General features: G+C 44.7%; 1 protein-coding gene across 1 annotated transcript in view; it reads left to right on the top strand.

Moving 5' to 3' along the window:
• Nucleotides 1-439: 439 nt before the first annotated feature.
• gnb5b (guanine nucleotide binding protein (G protein), beta 5b) overlaps nt 440-21,233 on the top strand; it is a 95,447-nt gene continuing 74,653 nt past the window's right edge. Inside the window, exons 1-2 of the mRNA XM_078241366.1 lie at nt 440-699; nt 6,985-7,121. Of these exons, the coding sequence (XP_078097492.1) occupies nt 588-699; nt 6,985-7,121 (249 nt within the window). The 5' untranslated portion in view covers nt 440-587. The remainder of the gene's footprint in view (nt 700-6,984; nt 7,122-21,233) is intronic.

Here is a 21,233-nt window from a genome sequence, read left to right as displayed (position 1 = left end):
ATAAACTTTACTGATCTTTCTCGACACCCTAACTATGACTGTAACACTCCATTCTGCACTCTCTCCTTTCCTTCTCTATGAACGGTATGCTTTTCTTTGTATAGCATGTTTGTCCCGGGGTGGGGGGGGAAACAGGGATGGATCTGTAAATCAGCACTTGCATTCTTTAAGTCTGGGTGAGGAGGTGGTTACTTTTGAAATTGACGCGCTCTCACGGTTCCCTGCGGAGGAAGGTTCAGACAGTAACATCCACAGTGCAGAGGTAACAAGGCTTGTCTGATTTGATACATCTCCCGCAGCCACCGGGGGAGAGGTGACTGCTTGATTTCTGGGTTTGTTTTTCACGAACCCCCCTCTCTCTCTCTGTGTCTGCCTGGTCATTTCAGAAATGTTTCCCTAATTGGAGGCTGGTGAATTTCAGTACCCTCCCACTGACGTCAAGCAGCCTCCATCTAACTCTATCAGCTGAAGCTGCTGGCATCTCCCCGCCTGTCAACAAAACAACACCTTTATATTCACCGCAAACCTTTCTCTCTTTTGTTTTTGCGAGTGTGTTATCTTTCTCTCTTTTTGTTTTGGTCAAAAAGATGGCGACTGAGGGGCTGCAGGAGAATGAGACCGTGTCATCCTTGAGAGACGAGGCAGAGACGCTCAAGGGTAAATTGGAAGAAGAGAGGGCAAAGCTTCATGATGTGGAGCGTAAGTATCAGCAGCAAAGCCGGGCCCAGAGTCTGTGCCTGGGCTCCACTGTCTGAACATGGCTGTGGCCTTGCACTCCCCTTAAAGGCACAATCCCCTTTGCAGCATCGGGGGAAAAGTAGATGCAGATTTTTTCTTCAATGAGCCCCTATCTTGCACTAGTGTGGCTGCTTTCATCAGCTTGTAGTGATGCTCTGTGCCATTTGCATGCAACATTTTCACGAATATATATATATATATAATTGGCATCTTTGTTTCCATCTCCTGTTGTCAGTAAAGTTCTCTCATTCAAAGGGAGTTAGCAGACCCATTTTTAGGATCATTGGTCCTACAGGTGTGAAAGAACCTTTTTTGCGAGGTGCCACGCTATCCAAATTCTCTCCTGCCAGGGTGCAAGCCGGCACCTGGTTTTTAAAATGCAACTTTGGCTTTAAAAGGATGGCAGAAGCAGTGTCGGAATGCCCCTGCTGCAAAGGGCATCGGACACCTATTTTTATGCAGTGTGTTAAACATGGTATTTACATCGGTGACTATCCACTGTGCCAGGGGATTGCAAAGCATCTGGGGATCCATAAGGGAACCATCAAGGGGGTCTGACTAAAATAGCCACAGTACGTGTGGGGAAAAGAAACACTGACATGGTAATAGACCTATCAGCACTGAAGTCAGCCTGGAGGTGCTCTGTCAATGATGGAATTCCATCCAATGAGAATAAGTCTGAGTGTTGGGGTGGGTCTCAGTATTTACGCAGGTCTTGGTTGAAGTGTAAAAGGGGAAGAACAAGCTTGGCAGTGTTTGGATACATAATAGGATGGAGGAGTGGGGTAGGGCAGCAAGGGGTCAACACACTGTGGCTAAACAGCATTGAGGATGAGTGCCGTGACTTAAAGCTTCATCTCGAGGCTGCCCAGTGACATGATTATCTGCATTAAATCAATTGGAAAAATTCTCCCCAAGTGTCCCATGTTTTCTTCATCCTTCTAATTTCACCTTAGTTTCCCACCCCTCATGTATGAGATTTCACTCTTTTAACCCTCGCTGAGCTACAGTTTGCTCTTCCATTGGAAATTTCAATTTGATTTGATTTGACTTATTATTGTTACATGTATTGGGATACAGTGAAAAGTTTTGTTTCTTGTGCTCTATACAGCATACCGTTCATAGATCATATAGGGGAGAAAGAAAGGAGAGGGTGCAGAATGTAGTGTTACATTCATGGCTAGGGTGCAGAGAAAGATCAGCTTAATATGAGGTAGGTCCATTCAAAGGTCTGATGGCAGCAGGGAAGGAGCTGTTCTTGAGTCGGTTGGTACGTGACCTCAGACTTTTGTATCTTTTTCCCAACGGAAGAAGGTGGAAGAGAGAATGTTCGGGGTGTGTGGGGTCCTTGATAATGCTGGCTGCTTTTCTGAGGCAGTGAGAAGTGTAGACGGAGTGTCCAGTACCACATTTAATATATATATATATTTTTTAAAATAAAGGTATTTGCTTAAGGTTAAAAGAGCTTACACATTTTGCTGAAAGGGCAGTACAGGTAGAAACGCTCAGCTTGTTTCAAAGGTATCTGGATACACACCTCAAGTGCCAGAAGCTGCAGGGCTATGGACCAATTGCTAGATTAGGCTGGGTGGCTTGTTTTCAGCTAGTGCAGACACGATGGGCCGAATGGCCTCTTTGTGCTTTGATTCTACTCAAGATGCCCCTGGACAGCTGGAAAGTGGCAGAAAGAGACAAGCCCACCCCAAAGAGGGAAAAGACGGCAAAATAGCTGTCATGTTGTAAGCAGAACAAAAATAGTATTAAATATACTTACTTTTATACAGAAAAACATACTTATGTTGCAGGGGTGCTGGTGGAATTTATAAAACACAAGAAGCCAAAAGGTTTTGATCCCCCCTGCACTATGCCATATTTATACCACCTCTCCTTCTCCATGTCTGTCACTGTAATTATTTCTGGAGATATTTTGCGAGGGATACAATTGGGCGGCACAGTGGTTAGCATTGTTGCCTCACATTGCCAGGGACCTGGGTTCAATTCCTGGCTGTGCGGAGTCTGCATGTTCTCTCCGTGTCTGCGTGGGTTTCCTCCGGGTGCTCCGGTTTCCTCCCACAATCTGAAAGACGTGCTGGTTAGGTGCATTGGCCATGCTAAATTCTCCCTCAGTGTACCTGAACAGGCGCTGGAGTGTGATGACTAGGGAATTTCACAGTAACTTCATTACAGTGTTGATGTAACATCATTGCAGACTCTGCACTGACATTGATCCAAGCCGGGAACCGAACCCCAGTCCCTGGCGCTGTGAGGCAGCAGTGCTAACCACTGTGCCGCCTAAAACCCATTTAGGTTTTTGGTTTGATTCAGGTCTCTCTGTTCCGAGGGTGGTGGGGTGTTGGGGGTTAATATTTGATTGGAAACAAGTCTTTGCTCTTTTGGAACAGGGAAAATTTTTGGCTTTTCTCAAGGACTCTTTATCGATTCCATCCTAATGTCCAGTTATATGTCAGATGAATAATGGAATGTAGATTAAAATAACTTTTAACAATGAAGGCAACATCCCTTTATTGTTGTGCTGTTTGATCGTGACGATAGCAGAACAGCATGTTTGTGCAGCCTAACAACAAAGAATGAATTATTTTCTCAATGTAATCTTTGAGAAGGTAACCTGTGACCTGGGCTGTGTTCAGGATGATCTCTGTGCTCTCTGTCCTGCAATGATGATGGAAGGTTAATGGTTTGTTGCTGTAGCGAAGGTGGAACGTCTAGACTGCAAAGATGGGGAAAAAAATCCAAAATATGAACTGGGCTGCATGAAATGTCTTCGCTTTGGCCTATTTGAATAGGAACCAGGTATTTGCTACCGTGGTTAAAGCAAAATACTTGAATCTGAAACAAAAACAGAAAATGTTGGAAAATCTCAGCAGGTCTGACAGCATCTGTGGAGAGAGAACTTTATCTGTGAAGAGAGAACAGAGCCAATGTCTCGAGATGTTGGCTCTATTCTCTCCACAGATAAAGTTTATTTATTAGTCACAAGTAAGGCTTACATTAACATTGCAATGATGTTACCGTGAAATTCCCCTAGTCACCACATTCCGGTGCCCGTTCGGGTCAATGCACCTGACCAGCACGTCTTGCAGAATGTGGGAGGAAACCGGAGCACCCGGAGGAAACCCACGCAGACACGGGGAGAACGTGCAAACTCCACACAGACAGTGACCCAAGCCGGGAATCGAACCCAGGTCCCTGGCGCTGTGAGGCAGCAGTGCTGACCACGGTGCTACCGTGCCGCCCACTGATGTTGTCAGACCTGCTGAGATTTTCCAGCATTTCCTCTTTTTGTGACCTGATATTGTGGTTTAGTTGTTGCAGACAAGTGGGTATGAAACTTCAATGGGCAAAGCAAGCTCCAATTGTTCATGATTGATAAGAGATCACTAAACAGAACTACAATCCCAATCCCAATGCTTTCAGGAGAATATCTGACACTGTTTGGGCCTCCAAGAAGAATTGGCCCATACCTGTATCTAATGTGTTAGGTTTTCTTTGAACTATGAACTACATTCAAGAATAGCACAAGACTAATTTCCTAATATACAGGATACAATGCAGAAGAACATTTCTGTTCACTCATTCTCATGAGTGACCATGGCTGGTTAGTTTGCCGTTCCCTGTCCATCCTTAATTACCCTGAGAAAGCGATGCCCCACAATTCTTTGTGGTGGTCACATATAAACTCAGACTGTGTAACAGCATCTTTCCTTCCCTAAAGGACATTAATGAATCAGTTCATACATACAGTCCCTACAGTGCAGAAGGAGGTCATTTGGCTCATCGAGCCTGCACCGACAACAATCCCACCCAGGATCTATCCCCGTAACCCCCATATTTACTCTGCTAGTCCCCCTGACACTAAGAGCCAATTTAGTATGGCCAATCCACCTAACCTGCACATTTTTGGAGTGTGGGAGGAAACAGGAGCGCCCGGAAGAAACCCACGCAGACACGGGGAGAAAGTGCAAACTCCACACAGACAGTGACCCAAGAACTCGGGTCCTTGGTGTGGTGAGGCAGCACTGCTAACCACTGTGCCACCGTGCTGTTGGGTTGGGTTTTTGTAACTATCCAACAGCATAATGGTTCTTTGTTCTGATACCACCAGCTATTTCCAGATTTCTTCTATTTTCTGTGTTCCCTTGTTTTTGCGTTCCACAGTATTTCATCTTTTCACTTCTCATTTGGGGTTACAAAGTAAATTTGAAAGTAGACTACATTGATACCAGATATTCTACTGCGTTTAATACGTGGGCAGTCAGTGTGAAGCTATGCTGCTGTATTTGACATGGTCATGGTGAAAATCAATATGATAGGATACATTCCATTGTTTGAACCATCTATTTACAATGGCATGGTACTGCCAAGTATTTATCTGAAATCGTCCTGCTGAGTATTAATCTGGAATAGCAGCACTGAGTATTAATCTGGAGTAGCAGCACTCAGTATTAATCTGGAGTAGCAGCACTCAGTATTAATCTGGAGTAGCAGCACTCAGTATTAATCTGGAGTAGCAGCACTCAGTATTAATCTGGAGTAGCAGCACTCAGTATTAATCTGGAGTAGCAGCACTCAGTATTAATCTGGAGTAGCAGCACTCAGTATTAATCTGGAGTAGCAGCACTCAGTATTAATCTGGAGTAGCAGCACTCAGTATTAATCTGGAGTAGCAGCACTCAGTATTAATCTGGAGTAGCAGCACTCAGTATTAATCTGGAGTAGCAGCACTCAGTATTAATCTGGAGTAGCAGCACTCAGTATTAATCTGGAGTAGCAGCACTCAGTATTAATCTGGAGTAGCAGCACTCAGTATTAATCTGGAGTAGCAGCACTCAGTATTAATCTGGAGTAGCAGCACTCAGTATTAATCTGGAGTAGCAGCACTCAGTATTAATCTGGAGTAGCAGCACTCAGTATTAATCTGGAGTAGCAGCACTCAGTATTAATCTGGAGTAGCAGCACTCAGTATTAATCTGGAGTAGCAGCACTCAGTATTAATCTGGGGTAGCAGCACTCAGTATTAATCTGGAGTAGCAGCACTCAATATTAATCTGGAGTAGCAGCACTCAGTATTAATCTGGAGTAGCAGCACTCAGTATTAATCTGGAGTAGCAGCACTCAGTATTAATCTGGAGTAGCAGCACTCAGTATTAATCTGGAGTAGCAGCACTCAGTATTAATCTGGAGTAGCAGCACTCAGTATTAATCTGGAGTAGCAGCACTCAGTATTAATCTGGAGTAGTGCTTCTGAGTAATCTGGAATAGTAGCAATGAGTATTAATCTGGAGTAGTAGCGTTGAGTATTCATCTGGAGTAGTAGCGTTGAGTATTCATCTGGAGTAGTAGTGTTGAGTATTCATCTGGAGTAATGGTGCTGAGTATTAATCTGGAGTAATAGTGTTGAGTATTAATCTGGAGTAGTGCTGTTATCCTCCGATGGAACAATGATTTCCTCAATGGAAGGCTTGTGGAAACATGATTTTCCTTCTTAGGGTTCTAATCGGAGATATTCTTATTCAGTTTTATCCATTAATTTTAGAATCAAATTGTGTTGTGCCCGGCTTTGTGGAACTGCCCGGGTGTGATCTTCACATTTCTACCGCTGGTGATAGGGAGCATCAAATCGGGACTATGTTTGTGTTCTTAAATAAACTGAAGAGCCATCAAATATTCAAAAGATTTTCTGGGATGAATAATGGCTGACCCATGTTAGTAGGACTATGTGTACAAATTGCGTATTAATCTGGAGTAGTAATATGAATACTATGTGTACAAACTGAGTTTACCACTCTGAATGTGACCATAACAATTACCTACGTTCAGTTTTTGACACTTGTGTGGAGACCGCAGATAGGGACAGGACATCCCCTCTTCAGCTGAAGGCGAGCCTGAGGCTGTCTGAATAATTCACCATTGAGTTGAATTTATCGTGATGTCTCCCTAAATGATCCTCCGTGTTGGAAGGCACAATATCCATTCCCATCTGTGGGTTGAACTGTAAAGGAAGATTAAATTGATACCATCCAACATTGAGAGTTTGATGTGTGGGCAGCCATTGTCGAGGGGATGCTGTTTATATTTGCCGTGGCTAAGAGGCACCATGGTGGGGTGATAAACTTTCACTATATGAAACATCCACTTCAACTAGCATGGTAGAAACCACTTTGTAATCTCTCACTCCATGTCTAACTTTTACAAACGAAGTCTTTCTTTCTTTGCTGTCCTTGCCAGTTCACCAGGTAGCTGAGCGAACGGAGGCTCTCGGGCAGTTTGTGATGAAGACAAGACGGACTCTAAAAGGCCACGGAAATAAAGTGTTATGCATGGACTGGTGCCGAGACAAGAGAAGAATTGTCAGTTCCTCCCAGGTTAGTTTCAAGTACATCCATTCGCTATCTGATTGCCTGTGCATTATTAAAGAGGCTTCACAAGTAAAGCTGTATTTTAAACTGAGAGCATCCTCCATCCAACTCGTAACAACATTCCGAGCATAAAGTCTTCTTCTGTTTTGGGAAGTCTCAAATGGGGTTTAAAAAAAAACCCTACATATCTATTGGGAAGGAAATGATCTTTGTCCTAATTTGGAGATTCAAGTAAATATACATATCCCTCTGCATTATTGTAAGAAGTCTCACAACACCAGGTTAAAGTCCAACCGGTTTATTTGGTATCACAAGCTTTCAGAGTGCTGCTCCTTCATCGGGTGAGTTACTGTGCCCACCTCAGTCCAACACCGGAATCTCCACACTATTATTGTTTTGGTTCAGGTTAGAAATTTCTTGAAGCCCGCCTAAATCATAAGTTTTGCACATTGAATTTGGCCAGGATAAGCACGAGATGTTTCACTTCAGGTATGATTCAAATGACCCACTAGAACATAAGAACTAGGAGCAGGAGTAGGCCATCTGACCCCTTGAGCCAGCTCCGCCATTCAATAAGATCATGGCTGATCTTTTCGTGGACTCAGCTCCATTTACCCACCCACTCACCATAGCCCTTAATTTCTTTACTATTCAAAAATTTATCTATCCTTGCCTTGAAAAGCACTAGCAAGCTTTTATCAAACAAAGTTTATTTAAGAATATAGTTAACATGTACAGTAAGAAAATTAGCAAGAACTTTTATCGATTACAAACGAGAAACAAAATGGCCACTATAATAACAACCACTCCAAATCAATATCTCTGATGTGTTCCAATTAAACTGAAACCCATAGACAACAAAAACCCTTTTCACAGGTTTAACTCAGCACAGACGACTACTCACGTGATAATGGAAATTTGAGTCCCTTGGTTGAAGTCTGCAGTTCTCTGGATTCACTCCAAACAATTTGAAGACAAGGCAGCTTCCCCAAAGCACCAGTGAGACTCTGGTCAAGCCCTCAGCAACAGCAGACTTTCAGCCTTCAGGAAACCAACGTAATTTTCAAAACAAGAGAGAGAGAGGGAAAACACTTCTTTTTAACTTGCTGTCCCTTCCAAAACTCAACTCCAAACTGAAAATGAAATCCCTGTCACCTGACCTGCCCACAGTTTTTTTTCTCCTTCCCAACAATGACATCACCTAAGGCTGTGAGCATTAATTTAAAAAAAAAACTCTTGCAGGTACATTTACATCACAATTATCAAGTTGTACAGCAGCTTAAGTTAAGTTCTTTCCAATTTTCAATTGTGTAATTTTGTACATTTGCCATTGAAGAAAATAACCCCATTTTAAATTTGTGATTGGAATATTGGAATCATTTGAACACAAGTTTGGGATTGAATGGAGGGTGCTCAGGCTTTTGGATATAGGAAAACTCTGTTTGTTTTGATATAAGCATGGTGCAACCATCTCAGGGAACTCTTAATCCTGGGTAAGGAAAAATCTTTGTTCTACCAAGTTTTAAAATCTTTATTCTCTGGAAAGGGCACATGAACAACGTCAATGATTGGTATGCATCAGCTTCAATGAATGTTATAGAATCTCTTTATTGCACAATGTAAGGAAGTCTTTTCTCAAAATGATCCAAAGTGTCTTGGAACTCATAACTCAGCATTTAGAAGGCAGTGTTATAATCAGACAAAGTCAGCATGGATTTACAAAAGTGAAATCATGCTTGACAAATCTACTGGGATTCTTTGAGGATTTAACTGGTACAGTTGACCGAGGAGAACCAGTGGATGTGGTTTATTTAGACTTTCAGAAGGCTTTCGACAAGTTCTCACATAACAGACTACTATGTAAAGTTAAAGCACATGGGATTGCAGGTAATGTCTTGATGGATAGAAAGCTGGTTAGCAAACAGGAAGCAAAGAGTTGGCATAAATGGATCTTTTTCTGATTGGCAGTCAGTGACTAGTAGGGTTCCACAGGGATCTGTGCTAGGACCACAACTGTTCACATTATATATTAATGATTTGGAAGAGGGAACTAAATATACTATCTCCAAATATGCAGATGATACAAAGTTGGGTGAGAGGGTGGACTGTGAGGAGGATGCAGGGATGCTTCAGCGTGATTTAGACAGATGAAGTGTGTGGGCATATGTATGGGAGTGCAATATAATGTGGATAAATGTGAGCTTATCCACTTTGGTAGCAATAATGGCAAGACAGATTATGACTTGAATGGGTATTACTTAAATGGGTGTAAATTGAGAGAGGTGAATACTCAGTGAGATCTTGGTGTCCTTGGGCATCAGTTGCCGAAAGTAAGCACGCAGGTACAGCAGGCAGTAAAAGCAAATAGAACGTTGGCCTTCATAGCAAGAGGATTATAGGGATTGGGATGTTTTGCTGCAATTGTACAGGGCATTGGTGAGGCCACACCTGATGTACTGTGTGCAGTTTTGGTGTCCTTATCTGAGGAAGGATGTCCTTGCTATAGAGGGAGTACAGCGAAGGTTTACCAGGCTGATTCCTGGGATGGCAGATCTGTCATATGAGGAGAGACTAATTCGGCTAGGATTATATTCACTGGAGTTTAGAAGAGTGAGAGGGGATCTCATAGAAACTTATAAAATTCTAACAGGATTAGACAAGGTAGATTCAGAAAGAATGTTCCCAATGGTAGGAGAATCCAGAACTAGCGGTCATAGTTAGAGAATGAGGGGTAAATGTTTTTGAACTGAGGTGAGGAGAAATTTTTTCACCCAGAGGGTGGTGAATGTGTGGAATTCACTACCACAGAAAGTAGTTGAGGCCAAAATGTCGTGTGATTTCAAGAAGTTAGATATAGCTCTTGGGGCGAAAGGGATCAAGGGATATGGGGGAAGGGGGGGGAATCAGGATATTGAATTTGATGATCAGCCATGATCAAAATGAATGCGGAGCAGGCTCGAAGGGCCGAATGGTCTACACCTGCTTCTAGTTTTTATGTTTCAATGTTTTTGGGTACATCATTGAAAGTAAACTGTGGTTATACCCTTGAGGTGAATTGTAGATTTGATTCAACCTTATCCTAACTGCCTGTAACATTTGAATTCTAGCCACTTTTGTAATGTAGGGAAACACAGCTGCCCATTTGTTCACAGCAAGAGGATGGCCCAGTGGTTAGCACTGCTGCCTCACAGTGCCAGGGACCCGGGTTCAATTCCGGCCTCGGGTGACTGTCTGTGGAGGCTGCAATTCTCCTCGTGTCTGCGTGGGTTTCTTCCAGGTGCTCTGGTTTCCTCCCACAGTCCAAAGATGTGCAGGTCAGGCTGATTGGCCATGCTGAATTCCCCATAGTGTCAGGGGGATTAGCGGGGTAAATACGTACGGTTACGGAGATACGGCCTTGGTGGGATTGTTGTTGGTGTGGGTTCTGTGGGCCGAATGGCCTCCTTCTGCACTGTAGGTATTCTGTGATTCTATTTTATGATTTATTTATTGATTCTATATCTGCCCTCGGACACGTTTTAGCTCCTCCCTCTCACCCAGCTTTCTGATCTGCAGAGTAAGCCAAACTCATGTGGAATTCTACCACTTGCACACTTTCCTCTGCTAAGTCTTACTGAGGTATTACCATTTCCTCTGCTGCCTTCCTGACCTCACATTTGTGTTGCAATTCTCGTTTCCATTTACAAATCCTTTCATAGTCTTGCTCCACTTTTTTGCAACCTCCCATCACCATGATTCGCAGCTTTGACCATGGACTGTTCTATACTCCTCCTGCTCCTCCCTCCACTCCACCACTGATGGCAGGACCATAAAGGCCCCATCAGGGGCGGCACGGCATGGTGGCACAATGGTTAGCACTGCTGCCTCACAGTGCCAGGGGCCCGGTTCGATTCTCAGCTTGGGTCACTGTCTGTGTGGAGTTTGCACATTCTCTCCATGTCTGCGTGGGTTTCCTCCGGCTGCTCCGGTTTCCTCCCACAGTCCAAAGATGTGCGGGTTAGGTGGATTGGCCAAGCCCATATGGGGTTATGGGGAATAGGGATTGGGTGGAATTGTGGTCGGTGCAGACTCAATGGGCCGAATGGCCTCCTTCTGCACTGTAGGATTCTATGACTCTATGATCATTAAAACTTCCTGTAAAAATCTTTAGTTCATAAGTTCATAAGATACAGGAGCAGAATTAGGCCATTCAGCCCATCGAGTCCGTTCTGCCATTCGATCATGGCTGATATGCTCCTCATCCCCATTTTCCTGTCTTCTTCCCATAACCCTTCAACCCATTGCCAATTAAACATCTGTGTAACTCCTCCTTAAATTCTCCTCCCAGCATCCACTGCACTTTGGGGTAGCTAATTCCACAGATTCACAACCCTTTGGGAGAAGTAGTTTCTCCTCAACTCTGTTTGTTTTAAATTTGCTACCCCTTATCCTAAGACTATGACCTCTCGTCCTAGAATGCCCCACAAGAGGAAGCATCTGCTCCACGTCTACTTTATCCATACCTTTTATCATCTTGTATACCTCAATATGATCTCCCCTCATTCTTCTAAATTCCAGATAGTATTGGCCTTGTCATAGCCGAATTGCCCTTGAGAAGACAGAGTGGAATCACCTGCAGTCCATAGAGTGAAGATACTTCCACAGTGCTGTTAGTGGGGAGTGGGGGAGGGGTCCACAATTATGACTCAATGATGGTGAAGGAATTGTGATATACTTTGAATTTAGGATGGCGAAGGAAGCTTGCGGGTAGCGGTGTTTCCATACAACTGCTGCCCTTATCCTTCTAGGTGGTAGAAATTGCAGGTTTACTGTCCAAGGAGCCTTGGCAAGATGCTGCTGCACATCTTGTAGATGGTTCACCACTGCTGCTACTGTGGTGGAGGACGTGAATGCATAAGATGATGGGCAGAATGCAAATGAAACAGGCTGCTTTGACCTGGATGATATTAAGCTTCTTGTGTGTTGGAGCTGTACTCATCCAAGGAAATGGGGAGTATTCCGTCACACTCCTGACTTGTGCTTTGCAGAGGTGTTAGGGAGTCAAGCGGTTCATCACTTGCTGCAGAATACCCAGCCTTTCACCTGGCCTTGCAGCTGAAGTGTTTATCACAGTGGTTAGCACTGCTGCCTCACAGCGCCAGGGACCTGCGTTCGATTCCCGGCTTGGGTCACTGTCTGTGTGGAGTTTGCACATTCTCCTCGTGTCTGGGTGGGTTTCCTCCGAGTGCTCCGGTTTCCTCCCACAGTCCAAAGATTCATTGGCCATATTAAATTCCCCCTCAGTGTACCCGAACAGGCGCAGGAGTGTGGCGACTAGAGAATTTTCACAGTAACTTCATTGCAGTGTGAATGTAAGCCTACTTGTGACTAATAAATAAACTTTAACTTTAACTTTATCTGGCTAGTCCAGTTAAGTTTGCCACAGTATTGATGATGGGGGATTCAGTGATGATAGTGATGTTGAATGTCATGGGGAGATGCTTAAACTGTCTCTTGTTGGTGGTGACTGATGTAAGTCGTGGTTCAGTGGGCAGCGCTTTTGCCTCTAAGTGAGAAGGTTGTGGGTTCAAGACTCACTTCATGACTTGAGCAAAAGAAATCTCAGTTGATACTTCAGTGCAGCGCTGAGGGAGTGCTGCATTGTTGGAAGTGCTGTCTTTTAGATGAAATGGAAAACTGTCATCTCAGGTCGATGGATAAGTTCCAAATGGATTACTTCAAAGAAGTAGGCATTGTCCTCTGTGTCCTGGCCAATATCTATCCTTCAATCAAGATCACAAAAACAGGTTATCCAGTCACCATCACATTGAGGTTTGCAGGAGCTTGCTGTGTGCAAATGAGCTGCAATGTTTCCTATATTACAAAAGCAACAACACTTCCAAATACTTAATTAGTTGCAAGGTGCTTTGGGATGTCCTGCGGTTGTGAAAAGTGCAACAGAATTTATTTTTATTGCCTGGCATTGTGTTGTGAATGTCACATTCCAGCCCACTCGTCTGGCACCATGGACTGATTGGATATCTGAGGGAATGGGATTGACATCAGTGAACATCCCCCCATGTCTGATCTAATGTCATTGATGAAACAGCTCAAGATGTTTGGACCCAGTTCACTGCAGTGAGGAACTCCTGTAGCGATGTCCCCTCCCCACCCCAGGATGAGACGATTAGTCTCCAACCATTTTGCTTTGTGCTAGGCATGACTCACCAAGCAGTGGAATGTCTCCTCCCGGTTCCCATGTTCTTCAATGTCACTCGGACTCTGATGGCCACTCAATCGCATGCTGTCTTGATGTCAGAGGCAATCGCTCCCAACTGACCTCTGAAAATCAGCTTTGTTTGTCCGTGTTAGGAGCGAGGTTGTAATGAGGTCTGGAGGAGAGTGGTCTTGACTGAACCCAAAATGAGCAGGCTGAGTATGGAGCTTATTAATCCCACCAATTTACTGGTGATTGAGAGTAGGCTGATGGACAAATAATTGGTCGGATAAAATTCTGCTTTTTGTGGACAGGACACACCTGGGCAAATTTTTCAACTGGTTTGATTTGATTTGATTTATTATTGTCACATGTATTGATATACAGCGAAAAGTATTGTTTCTTGCGCTCTATACAGACAAAGCATACCATTCATAGAGAAGGAAAGGAGACTGGATGCCAGCTGTACTGGTCTAACTTGACTATGGGTGAGGCTAGTTCTGGAGCACAGGTTTTTAATACATCAGCCAGGATGTTGTCAGGAATTATTGCCTTAGTTGTATCCAGGTTACCCAGCTACTTCTTGATAGCAGGTGGGGTAAATTGAATTGTGTGGAGGGCTTGAGGAAAGGCCCGAGATGGGTCATTCACTCGGCACTTCTCGGTGAACATGGTTGCAGATGCTTCAGTTTTGTCTTTTGCATTCACGTGCTGGGTTCTGCCATCAGTGAAGATTTGAGTACAGGAATAGGGATGTTTTTCTGCAGTTGTACAGAGCGTTGGTGAGGCCACAGCTGGAGTATTGTGTGCAATTTTGACATCCTTATCTGAGGAAGGATGTCCTTGCTATAGAGGGAGTGCAGCGAAGTTTTACCAGGCTGATTCCTGGGATGGCAGGTCTGTCATATGAGGAGAGACTAAGTCATTTAGGATTATATTCATTGGAGTTTAGAAGAGTGAGAGGGGATCTAACTTATAAAATTCTAACCAGATTACCCAGGGTAGATTCAGAAAGAATGTTACCAATGGTGGAAAGTCCAGAACTAAGGGTCATAGTTTAAAGATAAGGGGTAAACCTTTTGGGACTGAGGTGAGGAGAAATGTCTTCACCCAGAGAGTGGTGAATGTGTGAGATTCACAGAAAGTAGTTGAGGCCCAAACATTGTGTGATTTCAAGAAGAAAGATGTAGCTCTTGGGGCTAAAGGTTTCGAGGGCTATGGGAGGGGGAGAGGTGGGTTCAGGATATTGAATTTGATGATCAGCCATGATCAAATGAATGACGGAGCAGGCTTGAAGGGCCGAATGGCCTACTCCTGCTTCTAGTTTCTATGTTTCTATGTAAGATGGAAAATTTCATGGTGATTCTTCCACCCATTCATTGTTCAACTGGTCACCAGCATTCACAACTGGATGTGGCATGACAACACATGCTTGTGGCATTGCTTAATTCAGTTGCTAACATGCTGCTTCCACTGTTTAACACACATGCAATGCCGGGCGGTCGTTTCACCAGGTTGGCACTTCAGTTTTAGGGATTGTACTGCTCCTGGCATCCTCTTCACTCCTGATTGAAGCAGAGTTGGGCCCTTGCCTTGATAGTAATGGTAGAGTGAGGAATAGGTTGGGCCATGAGTTTGCAGACTGTACAACTGCTGATGGTCTGCAGCACCTCGAGGATGCCCAGTTTTACCACCGAACCATTTGGTGGAGGGTATATTTGGTGTGAAGATGGGACTCTTAACAGAACTGCGCAGTGATCATTCCTACGAAAACTGTCATGGACAGATGCAGCTGTGACGGGTCTGGTCTCAAGGGTGTTGACTATGAGGAGAGGTTGAATAAACTAGGATTGTTTTGACTGGAAAGTCAGAGGCTGAGGGGAGACCTGATAAAGGTCTACGAAATTATGAGAGGCATAGACAGGGTGGATAGTCAGAGGCTTTTTCCCAGGTTGAAGTGTCAATTACAAGGTGGCACAGGTTCAAGGTGAGAGGGCGAAGGTTTAAGGGAGATGTGCGGGGGAGATTTTTCACGCAAAGTGGTGGGTGCTTGGAACGCACTGCCAGAGGAGGTAGTAGAAACAAGCACATTAGCGATATTTAAGTGGCATCTGGATGGGTACATGAATAGGGAGGGAATAGAGGGATACGGACCGAGTAAGGGCAGAAGGATTTTTTAAGTTTAGTTAGGGCATCATTATCGACACAGGCTTGGAGGGCCGAAGGGCCTGTTCCTGTGCAGTACTTTGCTTTGTTCTTTGATGAGGATGTGTAGGATTTACCCTCGGGTCGGTGCTCTCACCACCTGCCACAGGCCCGGTCTGGCAGATATATCCTTCAGAACCCGGCCAAACCAGTCAGTAGTGATGCTGCTGGCCCACTTCTTCTCGGTGGTGTTCAAAATGGAGGAGTATTGATACTTCAGCCGAAGGAGGGCAGGAATTGATAATCAGCAGCAGCTTTCCTTGCCAGTGTTTGACATGATGCAATAAGACTTCATGAGGTCTGGAGTCAATGTTTAGGACTCCAGACCTCATGGGTGGCACAGTGGTTCGCACTGCTATCTCACAGAGCCAGGGTTCGATTCCCGGTTTGGGTCACTGTCTGTGTGGAGTTTGCATGTTCTCCCCATGTCTGCGTGGGTTTCCTCCGGGTGCTCCGGTTTCCTCCCACATTTCAAAGACGTGCGGGTTAGCTGGATTGGCCATGCTAAATTGCATGCTCAGTGTGAGGGGGACTAGCTAGGGTAAATGCATGGGTTATGGGGATAGGGCCTGGGTGGGATTGTAGTCAGTGCAGACTCAATGGGCCGAATGGCCTCCTTCCACACTAGGATTCTATGACTCCCAGGGCCACTCCCTCCTGACTGCAAACCACTGTGTCTCCACCTCTGGGGGTGGTGGCCTTGCCAGACATAGCCAGGGATGGCAATGGAGGAGTCTGGGACGTTTGTGTGAGTGTGATTATGTCAGGCTGTTGCTTGAATAGCCTCTCAATAATGGCATATGTTAGTGAGAAGGACTTTTCAAGGTCGACGAGGTTGGACCGTGCCTTTGTTGTGTCCTGATCGATGCCTACGTCAAAGCCAATTGATCTGTTTGGTTTCATTCTTGTGCATTTTTTTAATAGCTGTACAGCTGAGTGCCTTGCTCGACTGTTTCAGGGAGTCAATATGAATCAATCCCACTGCTGTGTTAAGGACAACAAATTTCCTTCCCTGAAAGAAATCCATGATTCTAATGGATTTTAGGGTAATTTAGTAGTTTTATGGTCACCATTACGGAAACTAGCTTTTTATTCCAGATTTATTTAATTAACGGGGAGGTGGTGACGTAGTGGTATTATCACTGGACTCGTAATCCAGAGACTCAGAGTAATCCTCTGGGGTCCCAGAGGTTAGTACTGCCGCCTCACAGCGTCACGGACCCCAGTTCAATTCTGGCCTCGGATCACTGTCTGTGTGGAGCTTGCACGTTCTCTCCATGTCTGCGTGGGTTTCCTCCGGATACTCCGGTTTCCTCCCACAGTCCAAAGATGTGTGGGTTAAGTTCATTGGACATGGTAAATTGCCCCCTAGTGTCCAGGGGATCAGCAGGGTAAATACATGGGGTTACAGGGATAGGGCCTGGGTGGGGTTGTTGTCAGTGCAGGCTTGATGGGCCGATTGGCCTTCTTCTGCACTGTAGGGATTCAATAATTCTATGACCTGGGTTCGAACCCCAGCACAGCAGATGGTGAAATTCAAATTCAATAAAAATCTGGAATTAAGAGTCTAATGATGACTGTGAAACCACTGTCGATTGTTGCAAAAACCCATCTGGTTCAATAATGTCCTTTAGGGAAGGAAATCATAGAAACCCGACAGTGCAGAAAGAGGCCATTTGGCCCATCGAGTCTGCACCGACCTCAATGCCACCCAGGCTCTACCCCATAAACTTTAACTTTAAACTTTATATTTCGAGAAAGCCTTAATTTACACATTAATAACTCTTTGAAATATTATTACACCAGCAATTCAATCTCTAATCCAAGTTTTCCAAAGAGTGAACTTTATGATATTTTCCCTGAATTCTCTGCAAAAATAATGTGTTTTAAAACCCTCCCGTGCTGCTTGATTGACAGGTAAGGAGATAATGATCCACCTTCACATGAAGCATCGTTTTTCAGTTTATTTATTAGTGTCACAAATAGGCTTACATTAACACTGCAGTGAAGTTATTGTGAAAACCCCCTAGTCACCACACTCCGGCGCCTGTCTGGGTACACTGAGGGAGAATTTAGCATGGTCAACGCACCTAACCTCTTTCGGACTGTGGGAGGAAACCGGAGCATCCAGAGGAAACCCACGCAGACATGGGTAGAACGTGCAGACTCCACACAGGCAGGGGCCCAAACCGGAAATCGAACCCAGGTCCCTGGCACTGTGAGGCAGTAGTGCTTAACCACTGTGCCACCATAGCCATGAATGTGGCTCGGAGGACACTTTATCTTCAAAGGGGCAGTAATGTTATTTCAATCTGTGAAGTTAAAATGTCTTTACTGTGATTGATGGATTGCTGCTTCGTCTCCACAGATACTCAACCTTTGTCTGTAAGATTGTAAAGAAGAATGCTGTAACATGTTCCGGGGCCAATTAGTGGAACTTGCTTTGCCCCAGTAGCGTAGACACCTTTTATTAAACTGATTGAATAATTTGTAGCACTCACAGCCGTCTGGTCCAGGCTCAATAGAACTGATACTGTCCCAATGGAAATTAGTGCCAGTCTTGAGGGATGGGGGAAGGAGGTGATGCAAGTATTGATGTGTGAACAGGAAGAGATATGAGAATCATGACACCACAGTTGGGTCGAATTGGAAAGAGTTCCTTCCACTTAACCCATTCACTACGTGAGGGCATTGTTGTATTTCATCCTCTGTCATCTCTCCAGATTTAGAAGTGAATTGGCTTTGGCTATGACTTTGACCACTTCTAATGTTAATTAATTTGATTTATTATTGTCACATATATTGGGAAATAGTGAAAAATATTGTTTCATAGAATCATAGAATCCTACAGTGCAGAAGGAGGCCATTCGGCCCATCGAGTCTGCACCGACCACAATCCCACCCAGGCCCTACCCCCACATATTTTACCCGCTAATCCCTCTAACCTTCGCATCCCAGGACTCCAAGGGGCAATTTTTTTAACCTGGCCAATCAACCTAACCCACACATCTTTGGACTGTGGGAGGAAACCGGAGCACCTGGAGGAAACCCACGCAGACACGAGGAGAATGTGCAAACTCCACACAGACAGTGACCCGAGCCGGGAATCGAACCCGGGACCCTGGCGCTGTGAAGCAGCAGTGCTAACCACTGTGCTACCGTGCCGCCCCTGTGCGCTATAGAGAATAAACCATATCGTTCATAGAGTACATAGGGGAGAAGGATAGGAGAGGGTGCAGAATGTAGTGTTACAGTCATAGCTAGGGTGTAGAGAAAGATCAGATTAACATATGGTAGGTCCATTCAAAAGTCTGATGGCAGCAGAGAAGAAGCTGTTCTTGAGTTGGTTGGTACAAGATCTCAAAACTTTTGTATCTTTTCCTGATGGAAGAAGTTAGAAGAGAGCATGTCCAGGGTGCGTGGGGTCCTTGATTATTCGGAGATAGTGAGAAATGGGCAATTAGAAGACATTCTGTTGTGCTAAGAGATTTTTTGAGTGGCTTGCCATGTTGAGCTTTATGCATTTCTGCAATTTTAAAATGGTACCCGGATCACAAACAGATGTGTCTAGATGGCCCCAGAGCGAGGCGACTTCTTGCAAGCTGTGCCCAGCATACCTTCTAATTCTATCTTTTACACTCGTTTTGCACTCTCTCGTTTCCATCTCTATGAACGGTATGCTCTGTCTGTATAGCGCAAAAGAAACAATGCTTTTCACTGTATACTAATAGATGTGACAATAATAAATCAAATCAAAGATTGCTGAAGAGCCATTGGCTGGAGCTCTACCCGCCATGGAATCGACACGGGCGCGGGTCCGACAACGGAAATCTCCGTTCACCTTGGGCGGGAATTTCGGTTTCGCCCGAGCGAGACTGTAAAATCCCGCCCATTGTCTTAATGACTGAGAAGGGAGAAGAACCTCTTGTTCATTTGTCCTGATGATATGATGAGTCCAAAGATGTGCGGGTTAGGTTGATTGGCTAAAATTGCCCCTTAGTGTCTTGAGATGGGTAGGTTAGAGGGATTAGCGGGTAAATATGTAGGGATATGGGGGTAGGGCCTGGGTGGGATTGTGGTCGGTGTAGACTCGATGGGCCGAATGGCCTCTTTCTACACTGTAGGGTTTCTATGATTCTATATCACCCATTTAGTGCTGGGATGGTGGTTTCTGAATATTGTGCACTGCGTCATTGTATGACAAACAAATAAAGAGGACTGCTCCATGTATTTTGAGAAACATGGTGAAGGTGTCTGCGTGGGTTTCCTCCCGGTGCTCCAGTTTCGTCCCACACTCCAAAGATGTGCGGGTTTAGGTGGATTGGCCATGCTAAATTGCCCCTTTAGTGTCAGGGGGATTAGCTGGGTAAATACATGGGATTACGGGGATAGGGCCTGGGTGGGATTGTGCCCTACTGCACTGTAGGGATTCTATGATTCTATGACTGAGCATCATTGGGCAAATCAGAGGTACACAGAACTTAGGGAATAGGCCATCCAGCCCCTTATACTTGCTCTGCCATTCAATAAGATCATGGCTGATCTGCTTGTGGTCCCAATTCCACCTTGAAAATTGTGGGAGAGAAAATGGGACAATTAGAATCATAGAATCCCTACAGCGCAGAAGGAAAACATTCGGCCCATCGAGTCTGCACCGACTTTCCAACAGAGCATCTTATCCAGGCCCTTTCCCTGGAGCCCCACTTATTTATCTTGCTAATCCATCTAACCTACACATCTTGGGACACTAATGGGCAATTTAGTGTGGCCAATCCACCTAACCCGCACATCTTTGGACTGTGGGAGGAAACCGGAGCACCCAGAGGAAACCCATGCAGACATGGGGAGAACATGCAAACTCCACACAGACACCCAAGGTTGGAATCAAACCTGGGTCCCTGGTGCTGTGACGCAGCAGTGCTGATCACAGTGCCACCATGCCGCCCATTGACTGAAAGTCACGTGCTCTTTGTTATGCGAGGCGCTTATGGGAGTTAGTGGCTGATGTGTGGCCCTGTAGTCTGTGTTTTGTTGTGTGTTTGAGCCTCAATGAAATCTGCTCCCAATCCCAACCATGGTTGGACAATATTCCATAAGCTGACTTGCAGTGAGCATGTACACAGAAGAAATATCCTGTCTATTATTGAGATATCATAACTTTGCAGAATTTATTTTTTTACATTAGCTTACCATAACTACTTTGAGAAATGTAACGCAGCAGTAAAGCACTGCTCGAGGTTTCACCAAAGGTCATTGACATTGTGCACGAATGCAGAAGCAGCATAATCCCACTAGCTATCTTTGAACGAGCTGCACTCCAGATGGCATTAACTAAGATTATATTTGTGCTGCCACCTTCAATTTTCACTTTGCTAAAACAATGACCTACCTCGGCTGTGCAGCATTACGCAACAATGTACAAAGCCCCCGAAACAAAGGAAAACAATTGTCAGGAAAAAGGAACCGTTAGTGATTAGGTTTGGATAAGTGACAAAATGTAGCATTGTTTGAGTCGGTCTAATTGAACGGCTAAGTGGAAGGAAAACTCTACCAGTCGCCCTATGTACACAACATGTGACACAGTTCAGCCTCAAGCTGTAACACTGGTCCATATTTTATGGTGGTAATGGTCAGGCTGTCAGCGTTCACCATTATTAAGGAACAAATTGGGTGACAAATTCAGGCACAGTAACACAGTGGTCAGCACTGCTGCCTCA

Source organism: Mustelus asterias, chromosome 24 (genome assembly GCF_964213995.1).
Source record: "Mustelus asterias chromosome 24, sMusAst1.hap1.1, whole genome shotgun sequence".
In the NCBI taxonomy this organism is placed as follows: Eukaryota; Metazoa; Chordata; class Chondrichthyes; order Carcharhiniformes; family Triakidae; genus Mustelus; species Mustelus asterias.
Note: the sequence above shows the minus strand (reverse complement) of the source record. Positions and strands in the feature narration are given on the sequence as shown.